At 39.4% G+C, this 22,940-nt stretch overlaps 2 protein-coding genes across 4 annotated transcripts; one reads left to right on the forward strand and one right to left on the reverse strand.

Annotated features, from left to right (window-relative positions):
* Positions 1–206: 206 nt before the first annotated feature.
* Positions 207–6,162, reverse strand: LOC135465731 (NEDD8). Its single transcript, XM_064743052.1, has 5 exons — positions 5,921–6,162; positions 5,804–5,821; positions 4,057–4,086; positions 2,726–2,808; positions 207–1,180 (listed from the first exon to the last, which is right to left on the reverse strand). The coding sequence occupies exons 1-5, from the start codon at positions 5,936–5,938 to the stop codon at positions 1,090–1,092; spliced, it is 240 nt and encodes a 79-aa protein (XP_064599122.1). The 5' UTR covers positions 5,939–6,162; the 3' UTR covers positions 207–1,089.
* On the forward strand, positions 1,819–21,079 carry LOC135465730 (borealin-like). Of its 3 annotated transcripts, XR_010444058.1 has the most exons (11): positions 6,278–6,310; positions 7,382–7,539; positions 11,775–11,869; positions 14,160–14,193; positions 14,562–14,649; positions 16,186–16,279; positions 16,601–16,704; positions 17,872–17,946; positions 18,972–19,098; positions 19,647–20,749; positions 21,028–21,079. XR_010444058.1 is itself a non-coding variant. In XM_064743050.1 (10 exons), the coding sequence occupies exons 2-10, from the start codon at positions 7,404–7,406 to the stop codon at positions 19,776–19,778; spliced, it is 885 nt and encodes a 294-aa protein (XP_064599120.1). In that variant the 5' UTR covers positions 1,819–2,031; positions 7,382–7,403; the 3' UTR covers positions 19,779–20,815. The 3 variants fall into 3 exon arrangements, 2 of the variants coding, with proteins under 2 accessions (XP_064599120.1, XP_064599119.1); XM_064743050.1 differs by lacking the exons at positions 6,278–6,310; positions 21,028–21,079 and adding an exon at positions 1,819–2,031 and having other exon boundaries at positions 19,647–20,815; XM_064743049.1 differs by lacking the exon at positions 21,028–21,079 and having other exon boundaries at positions 19,647–20,815.
* The last annotated feature ends 1,861 nt before the right edge of the window (positions 21,080–22,940 follow it).

Raw genomic sequence — 22,940 nt, forward strand, 5'->3', positions numbered from 1 at the left:
GTCTCCTTCTCGAAATGTAAGAAAATGTTATCTCAAATGAAAGACTAAGACCAGTACAGTAACCATATCCATATTATTTGTTATAACCATTATCGGCTTCCAATGCTAGGGGTATGACATAAGCTCCTGCTGTAATTTGTACAGAAGAGTTAAAAATGTAATTAAACTGAAATGAACTACTGAGACAAAACAAGGCAAAGTTCGTGTACTTTGAAATGAACACAAGTTTCTCTCTGTTCTGTTTTAATATATCATAAAGAACATCATATCTATGAAACCAGTTTCTGTCCATGAAATAAAGCACTGCACAAGTTGGAAATTCTCACTTTCCACTTATTCTGTCTTTTGAAACACATACTAGCAAATATTCCAACATCAAGAGGCAAGCCTTTGCCTGGCTTAGTGGGTGGTATGATCAGACACAGGCCAGCATGTCACAGGGGAAAAGAAATTCTTTACCATATGACAAAAACAGATGTCCTAAAATTTGCAAAACACATTAAAGCTACCCTAATTCCTCAACCTTTTCGCATATGAGAGAGCAACTTTCAGAGCAATTTATGCATCTTTTGAAGACAAAGCTACAATGGCTGGGTTGGCCAATTTCAAGGCTTCATAAAAAGTTTAATTTTGACCAATCTACACAGAAAAATGCCCTCAGGGTGTGTGAACGAAACAAAAAACATCTTGCAAACATGCCAAAAGGTTGAAAAATTACAGTAACTAGGCCTTGTTACTTTTTGCATCACATGTAAGATTAAAAATATTTAATCTATACAGTCTTAAATGAATTAAGCAAATGTTCATTTCATAATTCAGTTCACACCTTAATTTACTTTCTCATTGTGGACATCACATACAAAGCTGTGGCTTCACAAAAACTGTCTGAAATGTCTAAAAATCCATGTTGTAAAAAATGCCACAGCATAGCACAAGTGTGCATACATTCCAGACCCACATACACTGTATGGCCTCCCTCTGCGATGATGAGTGGGATTGTGGGTTCACATTTTATCCAGACAGGTCCAACTCAGAAGAAGATCACATTGTCACATTTACACGTACTGTTCATAAAATATCTTAGGCCAATTACCAGCATGTTCCTCCTCGTAATGCTAGCACTAAATGAAGTACAGAGCCACCAGCAACCTTGTAGTCTGCGGCCGTTTTGTCATCATTCCTGTCAACAGAAAAGATAACACAGCTGGTCAAAAACTCCACATCATTATTATAATGAACAGTGCTGCAAGCATGGCGGAAGCTTCTCGACATAGGGGGATGGAGCAGAGAGGAGGGTGGGGGTTTGTTGTGGAGCGGGGTGGGGTGGGGTGGGTAGGTGAATGCAGTCAGGGGGAGGCGGGCCCCAAAGTGGCATGGAATATTCAGAGGACATATCTCAAGGGACTCAACAACACAAAAGAAAAAGAAGAAAGCATTAACTCCGACTTAAGTCACAAGTGCACTTACAAGGCTGAGCGTTTATTACATAGGATAAAGAGTATCTCACTTGTATGTCGGTGAGCAAGGTCACACGTGCAACAATGAAATTCTGTTCAATTTTACAAACCCGATTCCAGGTAAGTGAACATGAACCATAGTGATAAATTTCATAATCTGACTCATATTGTATGACATACACATCATGCGTTGCATAAAATCCAACAATTTCATGTTTATGTATATTGATTTTCAAGGAAAAAGTGACCCCCCCCCCCCCCCAAAAAAAAAAAAACAGTGAATAAGACATCTTTCTTGATATCAAATCCTATAGCATAAGCTGCATACACTTCAAGTACAGTCCAAGCCAAACAGGGGTTATTTCCCCTGATCTCCACGTTGCACATGTAAAAGCTATATTATATAACTCTAGCTCCAACTATAATACTATTTGAACACTACTGTATGTCTTTTTTACTACTTTTTATTTGTGCTCAATTATTTTTAAGACTGGATATTGGATTGCCCCAAAACCATATTCTGTAAGACGACCTGCAACCTAGAGACCCTGTGATCCTCAACTAGTAACTGAAGGTGAGTAAAAAAAACAAATGTCCACCATATGTTGTAGCATAGGTAAATGGCTATTTTTGAATTGCTGTCCGCAATAGTGTATTCTTTGGATTTTTGTAATTTTCAGCTTTCCAGATAGTATTTCTGCAGAACTTACGTGACGTAGCAGCAAACGTGAGCCTTTTTCCCTCATGCCTCAACATTGAGAGGCCATTTTGTCTTCGCCCATTGCTGATCACATGATCTCCAACTCCAGGGTCTTATTACAGAATATGCCATAGGACTTCGACATTTTAAACTCCCACTTTTTAAAACAAATCTAGCCTAATTACATATTCGTAAGTTTCTTTGAACTGGCATGTTTATACAAACATACTGTGTACAATGGGGGGATAACCTAGTTTCTGGAAAAGTTTATATGAAGCACGCAAAAACAAGGCATTCAGAGAACACCAGCTGTTTGCTTTATTGAACAGCTGACAGTAAGATTGTACATATATAGATCAAGTGATTCTACATATACACACACCATACCTATCTATCTATATATATAAATAAAATACAAACTCTTCAATTAGAAATGCATAGGATCTTACTATTGATTTGAAAATATACTGGGAACCTCGGGCCTTAATTTTAAACAAGATAAAAATAAAGATAAACAATCAAATACAACAGTTAATTATCCGAACAACTTAAAAACAAGAGCACTTACATTTGTTTGCCACTGAAAATCAATCGCTGTTGAGGAGGTGGGATACCTTCCTTCTCCTCTACTCGCTCTTTAATCCTCTCCACCTTTGAAAAACAAGCATTTCATAAACTGGTATAAACTTACTGTATGTCACCTTCTCGAATTTCAATCATAAATACCCACAAACAAAATTATCATGCACTAATTAATATATCCTGGGGTTGTTTTCATGAAAAGCATTTAGCTAAGCCCTTAACTATCATGACAAGCTATGACAACTTCAATTTTTCAGTCATACGAGGAGGAATCATTTGTCATGTGTATTTAGGTTGTTTCTTTCTAAAGCAGAGGGAGTTCATGTTGCCAAAGTGCTTCCCGCCACTGAAGTATCATGTCCGGAGAGACCAGATAGGACACCCCACCCAGTCACATTATAATGGTGATTCCATAATTTTGCTCGAAATGGATGGGTCCGAAACTCAAAGTTCAATCTGTAACCTATCATAGTGAAGCCTTATAACCTACAGTCTTGTATTCTATTGACGCTAACATCTTGAAACCTCAAAATCAACTTGGCCATGGCTGAAGAAAGAGACAGATGCATAAACTGGCAGTTAAATTGTTACTTTTTTTCACAGTGTATAGCAATTATTTTTATTTGGGCCACTGCTAGTGAACCTTGCTTAGGCCTAACATGGGCCTCAGTAAGAATCTAGCATGAATATGTCAAATGTGCTGAAACTAGTTAGAGGAGAATGGATGTTAATAGATGGCTTGCAATGGCAGCCATCTTTGTGGTAAGTTTGTGTATTGCCCACTGGGTGCCTTTTGTTAGAGCTGGGCAGAGGCCCTTGTCTGGTAAGGGCATACAATGGGCAATATACACAAACTTATCTGAAGGATGGCTGCCATTGCAAACCTTCTATTTTCATAACTGGTGTGTCAAAATTCTTTTCATTTATTTGACTAATAACACTGTCTAACACTGTTATAAAAAAAAAAAAACAATTAGCTGTGACAAGCAGATGTATAAAACGTCACTGTCTGTTTGTCAGTCAAATTTCTGATAACCTCGTACATCTTTTAACATTGACTTTAACTCGAGGCACAAATGACAAGTAGAAAAAAAAAGTCCTGCTTTCTTAACAAAGCCTAAATCTGCGATAGTTATTATATCCTACCAAATGCTGGCTGCCTAGGGTTTTGTGTCATGTTGCATTCAGGTAATGTTAAAGGTAAGATGTCAAAAATTTGTCCAAGCAACCAACTGACATACTTAGACAGCTGCTTGTGGCAACTAAAAATTATATTCAAATAAACTCAAGTGTTTCTCAAATATATTCACACATTACCTTATCTGTCGGCTCTATATCAATCTCAATCTGAAAACAGAAAGCAGACTCAACTTTACTCATGCACTGATGCTATATACCACAGTCCACATATATCAGAACAGATGTAGTGTTGTAGGTAAGATGCTGCACTGTGTCACCCAAATCATCCAGAAGCTTCTGTCTGTTTGTCTGCAAGAGTTACATCATTGGCAGATAATAAATTAAGGTTTTGGTGCCACAAGAGCTGACCTTCTTGAGAAAAGTTCATTAAACAAGCCCAAAACTAAGCTGGACGTTTCTACAGTAACGTTCACGCAGACAATTTCACTAAAACAACGGCTCAAGCCCTACCTTATTTTTGCTATCCACCGATTCCCTAAAATGCCTGAAATGTAATATGTCAAAGCCAGCACTGATAAACCGTCTTTCAACAATAATCCAGCCCATTAAACCTTCGAATCCGGCAACTCAAATCAACATCTGCCATGTTTGGAATGTGTTTTTGCAACTTCGGGTAAGGTGATGGGCTGCTAACATTTTATCCTACCTACCTAACATTCTCTTTAAGAATTACATGCCTTGTAAACAGAATGTTAGGTGGGATACAATTTTTGTGACTCATCACCCTGCCTGAACATGAAAAAAAAAAAAATAATTCCAACTATGGCAGATGCTGATTGGAGTAGTCCAATTTGAATGCTTGAACAGCTGGATTACTGTTGAAAGATGGTTTACCAATGCTGGCTTTGACATACATGTATTGCCTTTCAGACGTTTTAGGGAATCGGTGGATAGCAAGAATAAGGTAGGGTTCAAGTCGTTTTTTTTTCAGTGAAATTGTTCGCATGGAAGTATGCATAACCGAAGCTGGGTGTAATGGTAGGAACGTCCAGCTAAGCTTTGGGATACATTACATAGGCTTTCAGAGATCTGCATTCGTTTTTTTGAAGAGGCATGGAGGAAATTATCAGAAATCGATAAAAATAGACCTGAATGTTTCATTTAATTGGACTAGCTTTTAGATAGGCCCAAGTGGCTATTTCTACTCTTCTCTTTATATTTCATTGATGGAGCCTTATGGCCAGAAATATATATAACAAAGATGCGAACATGATAGCCCCAAGCCTTGAATGGAGCCTTTAGAATTGATTTTTCTCGCTCAACTAACTGTTTTCTACATCCACGATGACTTACAAAATCATCGCTAAAGTTGTCACACACTGTTTAAGAATGGGTGCGTGGTCTTGTCTTGTTAGGTTGATTTCGGTATTTTTTGGTGCACGTTTCCAAGATTTAAGTACACATGACTCGCCATGACATCACAAAGTTATTATGACCAGCAAGAAGGAAATATTTCAACAACATTTTACACTTGCTGGAGTGGTAAACAAGGTCATTTTTTTCTTTACTGCACATCAAGAATCGCCTGTTCCATCGCTTTGGAGTGGATTTAACGACTAACTTCCTTTTGCAAACTTCCTTGCAGAATGGACCTACCAGGTTCTATAATTCAACAACTAAAAGTTCAGGCAGGTAAATATGAGAAATTGTTGAAAACAGACCTCAACTTTGAATTTAATGGAACTATCGGACTAGGATCACTATAGCCTAAATAATCAAAGATGGAAGCGAAGGTAATTGTCAGTTCACAGAAGGTGCTGATCTGTTCTTATTGCGGATAGATGGTTGCTCTGTAGACAGGTCTTCACGTTTAGAACAACGTTGTTGTTGTTGTTTCCGTCGTTCGGTTAAACAATGTGCTCACCTCTTTCCCGGTCAATGTCTGAAAAGAAAAATGAAGACAATCTTTCAGATAAAAACCTGAATTAGATCAATTTTCAAACGACAAATACCCAAATAGCAAGTATAAACAAAACCAAACCTTCACTTTGATCAACATGCTGGATACTTGTCTAACAAAAATTTACAGTAGACGTTTCTCACTGCCAAAAATACTCATCAATGTGATGTTCACTGTCAAGAAACCCGCTAGAGGGCCAAACTTCCGGATTCTGCCACTATCAGGTTTTGGCCAAAAAAACCCTTCAAGCACTATTCTGATGAGAAGATACTGGCGAATATTCCCACACGCAAACTTTAGTAAATTTACATGAAGCAAAATATGCAATAACATATGCCAAGAGGCCTGAGAGGGTAGCTTTCCTCAAAGGGAGTTAACTTAGGAAGTCATTAAATCATCGCGCATGCGCTGTAAGAATATGTTTTAAAACTCGAAGCGGGAGGTTCGATAAATTCGTGAGTGAATGATACGGTATTTTGACAGATTTCTGAGCAGTGCTGTGGTTTAAATTTGAAATGTAAAAATCCAAGTTGTTGTACGAAGTGCGGTTGTCATTGGAACTTGGTCGTGTACAGGGTGACAGTAATTTTATAAATATGTTTTATAGTCCTTTTAAAAAAAACAACACGATACGGCAGATTCGCCATTTAGGCCTACATGTACTGATTTAGCCATAGGTTAGCCTGTGAACTTATAAATTTAATATTGGGTAAGGTGTAGGTAAGGATGGCCAGTGTTCTACGCGTATCAGTGAGTATTATATATCTTCACACTGAAAAAAACGGCTCTACCTTATTTTTGCTATTCACCCTGACATTCCCTGACGTGAACAAACCGTAAACATGTCAAAGCCGGCATTAGTAACCCATCTTTCAACAGTCCTACCTATCAGTTCACATGACTTAATGCGGCTTCTGGAACATTGGGACATTACACTGAGTTTTCGAGTGGCCACTGAATCTTCCACAAGTGGTGGTGAGATCGACTTATGGGACGCATCCCTAACAAAATGGGGCAGGTTGCACAAAAGCGGCCAGAATGCAAAATGAGGCCATATGGCTTCTGTTGGAGTGTGGGTGAGGTAGCTTTGGGTGGCTATGCGTGTATGTTAGCTTTTTTATGTTTGGACTGGTGCTTGCATAGTTATGGCTTGTTCACATTCACCCCACTAGGTAGTTCTATACAATATGACTGATCTAACCTTTATCCATGTCTTTTGTATGTGAACTAAAACTTTCTACCTCTCAAAAACGGCTGGTTTGCAAACATTTGACTCTGATTTAATTGGTGCAGCCACAAGAGTTACAATCTGAGACGATCTCTAATGAGTTTCATTTGCCAAGAACCACATTTTGCGTGGGATTTCTTCACATAGGAACAATAACCGCATCCACAACCATGGTTGTTCAATGTATTTGATCTCTTACTGCCATGAGAAATCCCACCGACAAGCTCGCATTTTTATGTTATCTCCTTTTTCTGATAGTTTGCACGCTCACTAGGAACACTAGAAATTTAAAATATTGTATGTTCTGATTTTAGGTGCTGCTTGAGAAGAACAGTCATGCCACGCCGCAGAGCCACAAAAATTTTGAGACGAGCTCAACCTAAATTACCTGAGGGAGATGAAGGAAAGGATCTATCAGAGAAAGAAAGGAAGGAAAAGCTTCGAGTTTTCTTGGCGGATTTTGACTTGGAATGTGAGTGTATTAGCTTTATTTGTCTTCATTCAAAGAAAGACAACTAATAATATACCGAAAGCTATTTTGGAAAAGATTTATTTATTTATTTATTTATTTGATTGGTGTTTTACGCCATACTCAAGAATATTTCACTTACACGACGGCGGCCAGCATTATGGTGGGTGGAAACCGGGCACAGCCCGGGGGAAACCCACGACCATCCGCAGGTTGCTGGCAGACCTTCCCACTTACGGCCGGAGAGGAAGCCAGCATGAGCTGGACTTGAACTCACAGCGACCGCATTGGTGAGAGGCTCCTGGGTCATTACGCTGCGCTAGCGCGCTAACCGACTGAGCCACAGAGGCCCCGTTTTGGAAAAGAAGTGGAAACATTACACAGCCATTTTTTAATCTGGAATTCTTAAGAGGCCATGGGATGCACCATGTTAAAGCCTCTGGAAACACGATATTGTGTCACGCGTAACCCCACGTATAGTATGATTAAAAGACAACCAGAGTAAGGCATCTCAGTGAAGCAGTACTAGACTAGTGCTCAAAAGAAAGTATACAGCTGTTTGATCAGACATCAAATAAAAACGGAAAGAAATATATTTGAAATTATTTTAAATTCCATAAGAATATTCAATTTCACCTGAAACGTCCATACATACAGTTCATTAAATGGTGAAGGTTTGGTTTGATGGTAAGTCAAAGAGATGTGGTGTCAACAGAACATTTACACATTTGCAAAATTCAAATGAAGCATTTTTCCCTCTGGAAATGTCATTCAAATCATGCTCAGTAGCGAGTGTGGCCTCCATTGGCACTGATGCAGGCCACAACACGTCGCCGCATTGATGACGTCAGGCGTCGAATGACGTTAGGTGTGATTCGTTGCCATTCTTGTTGGAGACACTCTTCCAGCTGTTGAACGGTCACAGGTGGCACTGGCAGTCTTCTGATTTGTCTGCCCTGGTGGTCCCACAAGTGCTCAATTGGATTGAGGTTGGGTGAACATGCCGGCCATGGTAAGAGATCGATGTTGGCGTTCTGTAGAAAGTTGTTCGTCAATCTTGCAGTATGAGGTCTTGCATTATCATGCTGGTACAAAATTCCTCTTTGCTGTTGGTGGATGAATGGCACTACAACCGGTCGTAAAACTTCATCCGTGTATCTGCGAGCATTGAGGCTCCCATGAATCACCACCAGCCTCGTCTTCAGATCGCCGCAGATGCCTCCCCACACCATCACACTACCACCTCCAAACGCTCAAACTTGCTGAACGCAATTTGGCACCAAACGTTCTCCTACACGCCTGTATACCCTAGCCCGACTGTCATTTTTGTACACGCAAAACCTGCTCTCGTCGGAGAACATTACCCGTATCCATTCACGCCTCTGCCAGCGTAGAACGCGCCTGGCCCATATCAGCCGACGACGTTGATTTGGAGGCGTCAGATAAACTCCACAATACGGTCAACGTGCCCTAATACCGTGTTGACGTAGTCGACGGTAGACTGTGTGTCGACTAATCGGGTGCCCTAGTGCCGTCGCCGCCGTTGACGTTGCCGTTACGTTCCGATTGCGAAGGTGAATGGTCTGGATGTGTTGATCTTCAGCGGGGGTGGTGACGCGTGGTCGACCGCTCCTAGGCCTGTCGGATGTAACGCCTGTCTGCCGGAGTCGCTGCATAAGTCTGACGATAATTGCTCTTGTGCAACCAAAGGTTCTGGCAATGGCGGCGTTGGTCGCTCCTTGCTGGGCCATGCCGACAGCTCTCTCTCGCTCAACTTGGCTCAAAAGTGGCATACCTCTGGTGTTTTTCTGACGACTGTGTTCCTAACGTTTCCCGTCGACTCATTTATACCGCCAAAATGCACGTTCATGTTGTGTTACACGTGGCAGGGCCATTTTTCGATTTTATGCTAAGTTTAGGCAAATCTTGCTTTGTTGGGCCAGTTTGTTCCCTGGATGGATCGGCGTTTACATGGGTAATAGGGCTCATCATGGATAATTTCTCAATTTTTTACTTTGCGCGATTTTTATGTATTTGTTTTGGTGTATACTTTCTTTTGAGCACTAGTTTAGATAAAAGAGTGGTGGAAATCCTTCCTGCGACAAAGAGGCACATTACGTGCATTGTAAGGATTCCTTCGTCGTCATATGACTGAAAAATTGTTATGTATGACGTTAAACCCCAAGCACTCACTCACTCACTCACTCTACTTTTTTGGAACCAAGCGAAATTTGGTTAGAGTTCAGCAGTTTTCCAGCCCTTTTTTCAGAAAAGTTTGTTGTTTTGAATTGAAACTTTTACAATAACCTTAAATTGACTATGTTTGGCCAGCTTAAAAATATCTGAAGATTTAATCTAAAAATCTCAGATGATGCATCTGTATGTGTTACGTGTAAAACTATGTCACTGCTGTAGTTTTGTCACATTCATCATTCTGACGGCTCACCCTGGTAAAGGACATGTGTTGCAAAAACAGTACGTTTGGAATGGTTGCTTCTGTTATGGTTACCACTGGGTTCATAGATTTAGCCAAAATTTGAAATCAGGCCGATTCATTTCCAAGTTTCTCCTGCTTGCCAAATCTCTCCCATGTTAATTTTTTCGGAATACGGTGTCGAAAGGACACTTAGACCTCCCCCGACTAAATATATGGTTGGAATAGTCCCAACAAAGTAATTTATAACTTTATGCATATGATTTCCATCATTGTCAGTGATTGAGAAAATCCGCCTTTTGGCTATGGCCTAAATGCATATGATTTCCTTCATTGTCATTGATTGAGAAAATTCGCCTTTTGGCTATGGCCTAAATGCATATGATCTCCTTCATTGTCAGTGATTGAGAAAATCCGCCTTTTGGCTATGGCCTAAATGCATATGATTTCCTTCATTATCATTGATTGAGAAAATTCGTCTTTTGGCTATGGCCTAACTGCATATGATTTCCTTCATTGTCATTGATTGAGAAAATTCGCCTTTTGGCTATGGCCTAAATGCATATGATCTCCTTCATTATCAATGATTGAGAAAATCCGCCCTTTGGCTATGGCCTAAATGCACATGATCTCCTTCATTGTCAGTGATTGAGAAAATCCGCCTTTTGGCTATGGCCTAACTGCATATGATTTCCTTCATTGTCATTGATTGAGAAAATTCGCCTTTTGGCTATGGCCTATCTGCATATGATTTCCATCATTGTCAGTGATTGAGAAAATCCGCCTTTTGGCTATGGCCTAAATGCATGTGATCTCCTTCATTGTCATTGATTGAGAAAATTCGCCTTTTGGCTATGGCCTAAATGCATATGATCTCCTTCATTGTCATTGATTGAGAAAATTCGCCTTTTGGCTATGGCCTAAATGCATATGATCTCCTTCATTATCAGTGATTGAGAAAATCCGCCTTTTGGCTATGGCCTAAATGCATATGATCTCCTTCATTATCAGTGATTGAGAAAATCCGCCCTTTGGCTATGGCCTATCTGCATATGATTTCCTTCATTGTCAGTGATTGAGAAAATCCGCCTTTTGGCTATGGCCTAAATGCATATGATTTCCTTCATTGTCATTGATTGAGAAAATTCGCCTTTTGGCTATGGCCTAAATGCATATGATCTCCTTCATTGTCAGTGATTGAGAAAATCCGCCCTTTGGCTATGGCCTGTCTGCATATGATTTCCTTCATTGTCAGTGATTGAGAAAATCTGCCTTTTGGCTATGGCCTAAATGCATATGATCTCCTTCATTGTCAGTGATTGAGAAAATCCGCCTTTTGGCTATGGCCTAAATGCATATGATCTCCTTCATTGTCAGTGATTGAGAAAATCCGCCTTTTGGCTATGGCCTAAATGCATATGATTTCCTTCATTGTCATTGATTGAGAAAATTCGCCTTTTGGCTATGGCCTAAATGCATATGATCTCCTTCATTGTCATTGATTGAGAAAATTCGCCTTTTGGCTATGGCCTAAATGCATATGATCTCCTTCATTATCATTGATTGAGAAAATTCGCCTTTTGGCTATGGCCTAAATGCATATGATTTCCTTCATTGTCAGTGATTGAGAAAATCCGCCCTTTGGCTATGGCCTATCTGCATATGATTTCCTTCATTGTCAGTGATTGAGAAAATCCGCCTTTTGGCTATGGCCTATCTGCATATGATTTCCTTCATTGTCAATGATTGAGAAAATCCGCCCTTTGGATATGGCCTAACTGTATATGATTTCCTTCATTGTCAGTGATTGAGAAAATCCGCCTTTTGGAGGAGGAGAAGCGCCAGCTGCTTGTAGATATAGATGTTCAGTGTCATGCTTTGATCTCCCAGATTCCATCGGTAAGTGCATTGAATCTTCGTCATTTAATGGTATTGAGCATTCAGTTTTAGAGAATACATTGTATTTGTACAAAATTTACTACCTGCAGCAGCTAGTGTGACGGTATTTATCTAGTCATACCTGGTCAAGGTTTGACACATCCACCTGTGTAGTGAACCAAATTTAAGTTCACATAGGCCATGATATGTCAGAATGAGAATATGAGAATTGTATGGACTAACATCTATTGTATCTCGCTATCTTGTTACCTATAGGTGGCCTAATGGTTAGAATGTCAGCCTCAAGGTCGGGAGGCCTGGGATTAAACCTGGGTTAGGTCATACTAAATACTTTAATAATGGAACTTGCTTAGCCCTCAGCAATGATAGGTTACCCTTATAGCAAGGAAACAAGACGGAATGGCCCAGTGTCAGTATAATGTGACTGGCTGGGGTGTCATGTTTAGTGTCCTCGGCATGATACTTTAATGGTGGCAGCACCTTGACAGCATGAACTTGCCCTGCCACAAGAATGTACAGTGTGTGTGCACACACCTAATCAGTAGTGACACCTCATCATCATATGAAGTACATGTTAAAACCAAAAGCATATATATACCAACAGAAAGTTATGGAACTCGCAGTTCTGTGCACTGAGCTCATCAAATAGCAATTAACATTCATACTTATGCTACCAGCACCGATAAGAGAAAAATGTGAACTGTTCATTAGGCTGTCAATGTGGGCATAGTAACTTTTTCTCGAACTGTAACTCATCATCGCATGACTGAAAATTGTTAAGCACGATGTTAAACCCCAAGCACTCACTCACTCAAACTGTAACCGCTAATTTACACACTTTAAACTACTTGGTGCTGTATATTTACATGTTATACTCTCTTGACCTCATCTATGGAGTTCAGAATGCTTCAGTGACTAGGGATGTTAACCTTGTTTAAGCACACATGTCTGTCGTGATGCTTTCAGTGAGGAAAGAATGTAAAATTAAACTTTCATTTGAAAGCTGGTTTGACTGTATAGAATTTTATCAGATACTGTACTTAATGAGATATTCATGCTGTACCCAATGTATTGTTTATTGCTCAGTCTATAATCTATAATCGTTACTGTTGTATTGAAAATGTAGAAAACACTGTATACCCCACAAATTTGTCTTTTTTCAAGTGATATAATTTGCTGTAATATTTTGATTGATTTATCCAAATAATAGAAGCATGTAAGACATCTGTTGTGAAGTTTTATTAATTTCCTCTGGCAGTGTTGGCATAAAAAATATCATTTTAAAATCTTTGCGTGCTTCTGAAAGCGCTTTTTCATGGGACAACCACTAGGTGGAATACACTAATCTTCAATATGGCGAGTTGCAAACAATCATCAATACCTAGCCACTCATTTGGTGACGTCATTTTGCCATGTTATAGATATCTAGATTGATGTCACAAAACCTAGGAGCTCTCCCGTATCATCGGTATGAGAAAATACAAACAAAAACGCCTGATACTCAACCTTGTTCAAAGGGCAGGGTGATGTTTGTAGACACAAGGGGTCATGTGTAAGCGGTTTTGCTCATCCTCGTCCTGCATAAGTGTAAGCATTTGGCCTAGCTGGCTGTACAGACTTCAGGGAATTTACTGAACATAGCAGGATCTTCTGATTGATAACAGACTCTTTCATTCAGATTTTGGGAAGATGTTTTTGTAATAAATTTAACTTTGTTTAGGAAGAATATTGTAGAGTCACAATATTTTTCTTCAAGCAATGACTCTCCTGAGGCAGTTTTCTTGCCAGCTCACCCTGACAAATTACTGCTGCCTTCTGCCCAACATGTGCACATTGTGACGTGGGCAGCCGCTCTCAGTTCCTTACTCATAAGTGTGTGGTTCAAAATGCAACACTTAAACTAACCGTAAATTCCAGTTTATTGCATCGATATCTGTCTATCCAATATATGAAACCATACTGACAGTCGAGAGCTAATAGGTTTTTTGACGTGACAGCCAATTATCGCGTAAAGCTTTCAGCGCTAGTGATTGGCCAAATTCATAAGGGCTTCTACAACATGGCTACTCAGAGTGAATTGTCCGTCAGTGCCACATCTCCAATGCTGAACTTCATCTTCTCGGCTTTCAAAACTTTCTAGAATTTTTTCATATTTGCTGTGATGACTGTGTCTTATATCATTTTTTCTATGTACATGTATATCTACTGGCAGACTTTGTGTTCACTTTAACAACAATAAACTAAACGCTCTAAATGAATACATGTTTGCCTTTCTTCGTTTTCATTCCAGGCTGTGAGAAAAATGAGTATGGAAGACTTCATAAGTAAGAGACCTGTTTTTCTTCCACTCCTGCCCTCCAGCTTAAGTTTTGGCCAAATATTAAGTTTTTTCTTGAGAAGTTGTGATACATGATACATGTTTATTGTAGTTGCTGGGACATGTACAGTACATGGACCAAAAATTTCTCATTGCTCATTTTGCTCTTATTCAGAGAGTTTTACCGATCTTAAAAAACCTGTTATGAGGTTTGTTTGGAAGGTCTGATGTCAAAGGTTTAAGTTTAAGCACTAGAAGTAATATTTTACATTTACATTTATTTGTCTCTAAAAATGCACTTTACTGGGCAAAGTTTTAGGCCATTTACAAGTGATATGTTCTGATCCTATGTTTGCTGGTGTATGTACCTTTCAGGCTGTGGTGGCACAGTGGAAGCAGCACTTCGCTGGTTGCGACAAGGGGGAGACAACTCTGGCATCACTTCCTCCTCTTCAGGTTACAGGTTTGTCATGTATTTTACACAGGGAAAAAACAACATTTGTGTATTACATTTCATTTCATTTCAATTGTTAACCATTGTTTATACTATTACCAACAGAGTTCGCACTCATTACAGATTTTTTAGGGATGTCAGGGGGAAAAAAGCAGTCATGGAAATTTAATTCACAGAATTTTAGTATTGTTAGACCTAGATCATGGAAAGTCATGAAATTTCAGAATTATGCAGTCATGTTTAAAATTGCATGGGATTTAAGTTTTGAATTTACAAACTGGTGTGTCTGAAATAATTCTGCACATTATTTACACTTGTCAATTGACAAACCGTTGAAAATGTAATCTTCCAAATGATATTGTTTCCAAAAAGAGAAAAACCCTGCTCAGTTTCTGGATTCTTTCATACATGTGCAGCAGTTGCTTAGTTGAGCTATTGAGGCGTAAATCGGTCACACAGTTTACAAACACAGATGTTATACTCATGAAACACGTCGGATTTAGGTAGGTACAAAACCTGGTTGGTTTGTGTGACTAAGAAGTTTGTCAAATGTGTGGGCAAGAATTATGGGTTGCTGCAAAAAAGATATCAAGGTCAAATGGTGAGGTGCACGAAGTACAGAGCGGACACAGCCATCATTAGGGACTTCTTTCCTACCAGAATTGCTCCCAGCAACAACAACTTGGTGGGCAACAATGGGCAAAGGTTTTGTTAGCAACCATTAGCATGGATAATGTAAGCAAAACATGAAAGACATTTGAAAAGTTTTACTGCTCAGTAGATAGGGCATGCACAATTTGTTTATTGGGTTCAGCAAGTGGTTGATGGCATTCCATCAATGTACATGTAGTGTGCATGTCTGCCTGTCACATGTCATGAGCAGTGTGGGTGATTGAGCTACTAAGTTTCCATTTCACTTGTGAGCTTCAGAAACAAACAAATACCTCCCCCCCCCCCACCAAAAAAAAAAAAAGAAAACGCAAACCACATGCACCCACTTTTTCGAGTGTTTATGGGGACCAGCCAGGCACCCTGCAGAAGGACTTTGATGTTGTATCAGTGATGTCAAATTTCCCAGCTTATCATTCGTCATCATCATCTCATCATAATGTTATCACATTAAAGGGAGTAGGACGTTTCAGTAGAAAGTGATACATTGCAATATTGTAGGCGCAATAATCCCTATTTGATGTAACAGTGATTACATCGAGGTCCTGCTTCACACTAGGGCCACCTCACAGGATTTAAAATGTGCTGCCTTCCTGTTGCAGTTTACAGGAAAACTACATTGAAGAGGAAAAAGAGTAGTACCAGATTCGTGTCTGCATACATGAAGTTTTAAAATTCCAGAACAGGTCAATTTGCCAAGTATCACAATGCAGTCGCTGCGCTGGTTCTGCTGTCTGAGCTGTAGTCTTTCATATGTACACATGTATATCCTTTAAGTAAAACAGCTTTCAGAATGTTTTGAAGTAGTATTATACACGTAATGAAGTGTGTTCATTTCACCTTAAATCGTAAATTCTGTTTTATTTTTGTGGACAGTGTCAAACTTTCGGGTCGTGCTGGTCAGAGACTAGACAGCATCTTAGAAGACACACCTGCCGTCTCCAACCTCTCAATAGCCAGTAGCAAATCGGTAAGACTGGAGAACTGACTGAGAAACGATTTCCATACCATTGTATGCTTTCCTATATATTTCACTGTGTAAACTGTGTATGTATATACATCATTTATGCATATACATGTTGGAAATTATGTCAGATTATAAAACTCTGGTGAGATCTTGTTTGAAAAGAGACTATGTGATTTTTCATGACATGTTTTAAGCTTTTCCAGCTGACAAGTCTAAGAATGCTGTTTTGAAGTGATAATCCTAGAGTGCGGGAAAAGCCCTGACTTCTTGGAGGTCTAGTTTAACCTCTGTTAAATTTGACATGTCCCTGTTCTTTGTTTTCAGAGCACTGTGAAGAAGCCTGGTCGAGCCAAACGAGGGAAAGGGCGTGCTGGAGAAGGGAGCACAAGCATGCTCCCACCCTCAACGTCGTCTGTAAGAACTTCCAGGTGGGTTTTTTTTTTTTATACTTTTCATATTTTGACAGGTTTAGCTGGAAACAATCAGAGCACAGATCCAACAGGGAGTTAGGCAAGTAAGTACTTATTCTGCTGTGGTAGAGGTTGGAAAATGTGCTGTTTGGAAACTCCTAGACCTTTTCCCCTTCATATTCCTCACCTTTGTTGCTTGTAATTATTTTTTTTTCATTTGTTTAATTGGTGTTTTAGGCTGCACTCAAGAACATTTCACTTATATGACGGCGGACAGTATTATGGTGGGGGGAAAATCTGCGGAGCCCACGGGAAACCCACTATCATCTGCATGTTGCTGGCAGACCTGGCTTCTTCTCAAGTCGTATGTGTAAGGTCTGGCAGCAGCCTGGGGATAGTTGTGGGACTCCCCCGGTGTATTATAACATCATCCTGTAGAACTCTGATTGGAACATCATCAAACAAAATGCTTCACTTAATACAAGTTTTTAAACACATATTCCAAAACTATCCAGCATAGCAAATTTGTGACTGAGTAAGAGCAGTGGTTAATCTACCTGCTGACCAATTGTGGTCATGTGACTTTCAAAATAAGAAAAGTCACACTGTTTGTGCTATTTTCATTAAAACACTGGATTGTAAAAAAAAGATAAAATCAGATTCGAGTTTAGCAGGTCAGATTGCATAAAACTGCATACTTGTAGCCTTGAAATTAAGAAATAACCCATTACATGGTGTCACATAACCCTTGATATGTTTTTACAGTTTGACAAACTTTGATGCTCTGTGAATGCTGTAACAACACATAAAAAGCTTAATGCGTGCAGTGGTTCCAGCGGAAGAAGGTTATTAAATGTTTTCATCAGCTGACAGTATGGCAGAAAATGTTGGTCACGCTGGGATATCATTTGTTTACAGTTGGAATCCGTATAATTTATAGCAGTTAATGTCATTCGTTTATGGTTTGCACAGTGCTTTTGTTTTTGAATGCCCACCAGCAGTTTTTAGGGGAAATCAGTCAAAAGTGGGTGCAGAGAACACTTTCTTTTTTTTTCATCACCTGATCAGTAACGATTTTCTAAATAAGAACAAGAGGCTCCCAGCTTGTATTCCTAAAACCCTTTGCTAGATCAGCAAAACGAAGGTGCTTGATTGTGTTACCTGTGTTAATATCTCCTGTTGTAGATTCCGTACACCTGCCCGGGGGCCAACATCTACAGTGTGGGACACACCCTTGATCACACCCAAGTTTGACCCCAAGTATGTATCAGTGATAATTAGGACAGTCAGAGAACTTGTAAAAGTAAAGCACATGTGGAGGCAGTCAGCAGTCATTTAGGAATGGCAGCACTGGTGATAGTCCAAGTGAACTTAGATTTAAGTACAGGTATTGCTGAGGAAAATATGCATTATTTTTGCGACTAGGCAGAATGCTTTTCCAAACTTCCTGTGACATTGTGATTATTACGTTGGTAGAACGCAAGGCCTGCACCACACCATTAAATTGCCCTCTGTTGAAGTTTCCATTACTCACTGCAATGGATTATTCATTCGGGAGCAAGGCAAAATCTTTTTAATCAGCCTTTAATTGGTCAAATAATTTAATTAAAGGAAAGGAAAAAGAATGTAAAAAAGGTAGATGTCAGTGGAGAATCCTGGAAACTTATTTTCTTTTTTGATAATTCTGTTTCATTTGAATAAATAAAATGCGGTTAAATAATTGTGTTCTGTGATGGGTTTTATGGACGATATTGATGCTGAATTACATGTCTCAACTTTGTCTCAACTTTACTTCAAAACACAAAGAAAGAATGAATAACAGTAGTTTTGTTATAAAATTTTCATTGATGCTTACTTTATTTTAATTTTCTTTCACTTTAAGACCAGCACAGGAAAATGCATGCCTCTTTCACTTGTGCACTCCTGTAATGGTGAAACAGGCTGAAACATATGTCTCCAGCCTTTCCATCTGTTGGTCTAGCAGCTGTCGTGATCATTTGAAAAAAAAACTTTTAGTTTAGTAAATTGAAGGTTTTGCGTTAATGTGAATTAACAATTTTCACAATTACAAAATTTATTGAAATTATGGCCATATGGGTTTTTTGTCCGTTCACTGTGTCAGCTAAGTGTATCTGCTTGCTGTTAAGTGATCTCTGAGAACAGAAGTATTCTGCCTTTTTTATCTTGTCTTGGCTGGATGACAGAAATGTAAATAAGCTGAGAGGAAGAAAAAGTGGAGGTAAATGTTAATATAAATTAAGTGTGTGACTTCCTGTTTTGTCTAGGTTGCCCACTACTCCTGAGGGAGAGAGAAAACCACGCCCTGGTGAACGCCTTGTGTCAATGGATGGCTCCCCTGTTTGCTTTGACAAAGACCAGTCTAGTGTTATCACTTTGGCTGTTGGCAAAAGGGTATGTAAAGTACACAGTTTCGTATATGTTTTTAGGATAAAGCAAAGCGTTGAAACTTGCTGTTTGAAATTCCTTTTCAAGTTCATTGATCATTACCTGTCAGGATAGTTCAGTTCTACACATGTCAGATTTTTCATGTTGGGATGCCTGATAGGATATGTACATTTCATATCCTAGGCCTTACTGACACCATATATATCCCTATCTTGTCAATGAGTAACAGTGTAGCAAATTTATCCTGCAAGAAACCCATCAAATTCAGCACGGAAAGGTGATATATGAGGGAATGACCTCAGTTACGTCACTGTTTTCACACCTGAACCAAGGGTGGGGGTAAACCAGTCAGCAGGCACTTATGGTGTCAGCTGTAGGACAGGAGAATATACTTTTCCCTCACGTGACTGATGCTGTCCAATGAAAATGGGAGAATTTTGTTTCATGCCAGACTAGTAAAAATGCATGATACAATTTTTGCTAGGTAGTGTTGGTGTAATACAGATGTATATTGTGAAGTTTTTGTTCATGGGTACTTTGTGGTGTATTTCCAGACACTGGTCCTGCCTGACATCCCTGATGACCTGAGTCTCGATCAGCTGAGTATTCCTGACGGTGAGGGGGACACAAGTGAGAAGATTCAGAGACTCCATGCCCTTCTAACAAACTACTTGAAACGGTCGTGAAAACACTCTGTGTGCAGGCTTCATATCAAGGGACCTTGAAATCCTTGGAAATAGAAGCTTTTCAAGATCTGGAAACCGGAACCAGACTACAAAGCCAACCTGAGCTTAAGGGATACATGAGACGCTTGGTTTTTATTTCATAATACAAAGTGTATGAGGTGCCTTAACATATAAAAGTTTCAGTTTTCCTCCTGTAGTAAAAAAAAAGGGCTCTAAGCCGTCATTTTTCCGAAGGCCCCAGCGATCAGCCCAGAAAAGATTTAGTAGTCTGCTGTGGTGACCTTGACGGTGGTAGTTGTCAAAACAGCTTTCTTGTGGGAAGAGCTCAAATTTGGGGTTCTAAGATGGTCCTGTGTTCCTAGTATGCTAATCAAAGACGTCATTTCCACTGACAGAAAATACAGGGATTATTAAGAAACAAAAATTATGCTTCAAAAATAAAAAATTTGGTCTCATTTTTGTTTTTTTTGGGCATACCTTTCTTCGTTTTCCTCAGAACCATACACTGTGTTTTATAGCACCTTTTCATGTATCCTTTAACATGTATATACATGTAATATACTGAAATTTGTTTTCCAGCATCTTGTTTTTCTCATTCATGAGAATGTTCAAGTACCGTAATAAGAATTGTTTCCATTGCTTGAAACTTGTATGGCTGTAGAATATTTATTTTAAGTAGCCTGGAAAATGTGAATTCTGGGTCTGGCAACCCGTGAAAAGCCTGTAAATTTAAAATTAACCTGTATGAACCCTGCTGTGTCACTCAGTGGCCTCTAGCATGAAGACCTTTAAGTTTAACAAGCGCCAAACAGATATGTAACAGCTTTGTGTAAATCATTATCTCTTTTTTTTTTCGTCTTAAGCATTTGTCTTTGTGTAATGTGTAAAATGCTGATGAACCTGTACATATGGAATGGGGTGTCTTGGAACAGATGGTGTAATGAGCTGCTACATTATTCACCTTCGGTCATGTAAATATTAAGAAGTGTAATTGTCCAAATAAATGCATTTTGTCCATGAAAACATATATTTATATATATATATTTGTCTGTTATTCACTTTCTTTGTATGACCAGTTTAGACAAAAAAAGGTTCTGAGATCATAAGATATATTACATATATGTGTCAGTCAAAGATACAATGTTGTGTTTAGGACCATTGGGTGGCTCTGAAGTCATTCCAGTCAACAATGTTCCCTTAAAACCGGGGTAACAAAAACATTAGTTGGTGTTCATGCTTGTATTTTCAGTGGTTACCCTTATATTCCCCCTCACCTTGTGTGGGCACACTAGGCAGTTTTCATGCCAGGCAACAGCCCAGAAGGCAAGTTTGCTTTTAGAATTTGGGGCATATGAACGTTTTTGTTAAAAACATGCAATACTGTTAGGCCTGATAGGCCTGTGGACATGTTACATGGCTCTGTGCTAGGCGTTATCAGGTGAGCCAGACTGAATGTATGGTATAGAGTCTCTGCAACTGATTTTCTGTCCGGAGAGCCTGATAAATATTGTACCACCCAGTACAGGGCCATGTAACATCTGGTGAGCCTTTCGTCACATCCATGTTACCCTCACTCAAAGCAGTGGACATGTATTCATCTAGCTGTCGTGCACTTTTTGTTATAGCATTATATCTCTTGTGTGCTTGCTATCTGGTTTACCAAACTTATATCAGATGAGCACTTATCTCCGGATAGAACCCTATTCATTTTCCCTGACCTTGGTAAGTTATTTCAAGGGTGGTAATTTGCAGTTTTGATCTTGGAATACTTCGAATACATCAATTTTTATGGGTGGAGGATACCAGTTGACCAATGTAAAACCACCAACCTTTGGGAAGATACTTTTCCACATATGGCGCACAAGTATGCACACAGTATTGGTGGAAAATAGACTGTCTTCAACGAAAGTTAGACTGTTAAAAGAAAAACCGTCTTAAAGACATCATTGACTGCTTATACTCATCAAAACCTCACAAGCAGTGAGAGCGAGGGAATGGACAAATTCTCTCTCTGAAGCTGGGTTTGAATCTGCACTATATACGCTAGCAAATGTTTAAGGACGAATCATACAAGTTATCAGTATACAAACTTCTGGATATTTTCAAATATTTGTTGTCATTTCCAAACATGGGTAGTTAGGACCTTGAATTTTAAAGTACATACATCAGTATATGGTGAAATTTTGCAGGACTACTGAACAGTATCCACGATACACAAGGACAGTTATCAAACTAGAAGTGCATGCATTTTTGCGGCTTTCAAGTAGTATTCACCTTGGAGGGGGCCTCTGGGGGTTAGTACGCCAGCACTGTGCCCTTTGTGGCTGTGAGTTTGTCCAACTCGTGCTGGCTTTCTCCGGTGGTATGTGGGAAGGTCTAGAGGCAACCTGCAGATGGTTGTGGGTTTCCTCCCACCAAACTGCTGGCCTTATATTTGTCATATAAGTCAAATATTCTTGAGTATGGCGTCAAACACCAATCAAAAAAATAGATAAATAAAGTATTCATGCTGGAGAATAAGTATTTAAAGAGTGCCTTGTAAATGCTCAGAGAGCGATGAAAAGATCAAAATAACGTGAATGTGCCTTCAGAAAAAAATTCAGTGCATAGTTGAAAAACATCTAAAAAATTATGGTTAACAGTATATGTGGCTGATCCATGCTTGTTGGCTGTACTTGATTCCACTTTGTTCAAAAGCTTTACTGATACTTTTGCTCTGAGGGAACAGTTTAGTTCATTTGTAGGAACATGCGGTTGACAATGATTTATGTTACGGAAGATTTAATAGCTTGAGTGAACAATAGTAAATGTTCCTTCCCGACAATCCAACACATTAGGAGCTGTTTCCCCTCATAACTCGATGAGTTCCACCCCCCCACCCCCATTCCTTCAGTAAAGTACTTTCATAATGAATGCGGCACGGGGTTGCTTGGGTGATCATGCAAGAATGGGGTTTCTCATGGTGCAATGCACATGTATTAGCAATTGCAACAAGAAATAATATGATCTCTTGTGTCTAATTATGGTTTTAAATTCGTCAAGCTCACCATATAATACATGTAGTAATCATTTTGTAGCCATCTTTGGACGATGCCATTTTCACGAAAGTGAACTTGCGGCTGAGAATAACGCTTCGTTGTTTTGCTAGACGACAACGCTCGC

The sequence above is a fragment of the Liolophura sinensis genome, chromosome 5, assembly GCF_032854445.1.
Source record: "Liolophura sinensis isolate JHLJ2023 chromosome 5, CUHK_Ljap_v2, whole genome shotgun sequence".
Taxonomy (NCBI): Eukaryota; Metazoa; Mollusca; class Polyplacophora; order Chitonida; family Chitonidae; genus Liolophura; species Liolophura sinensis.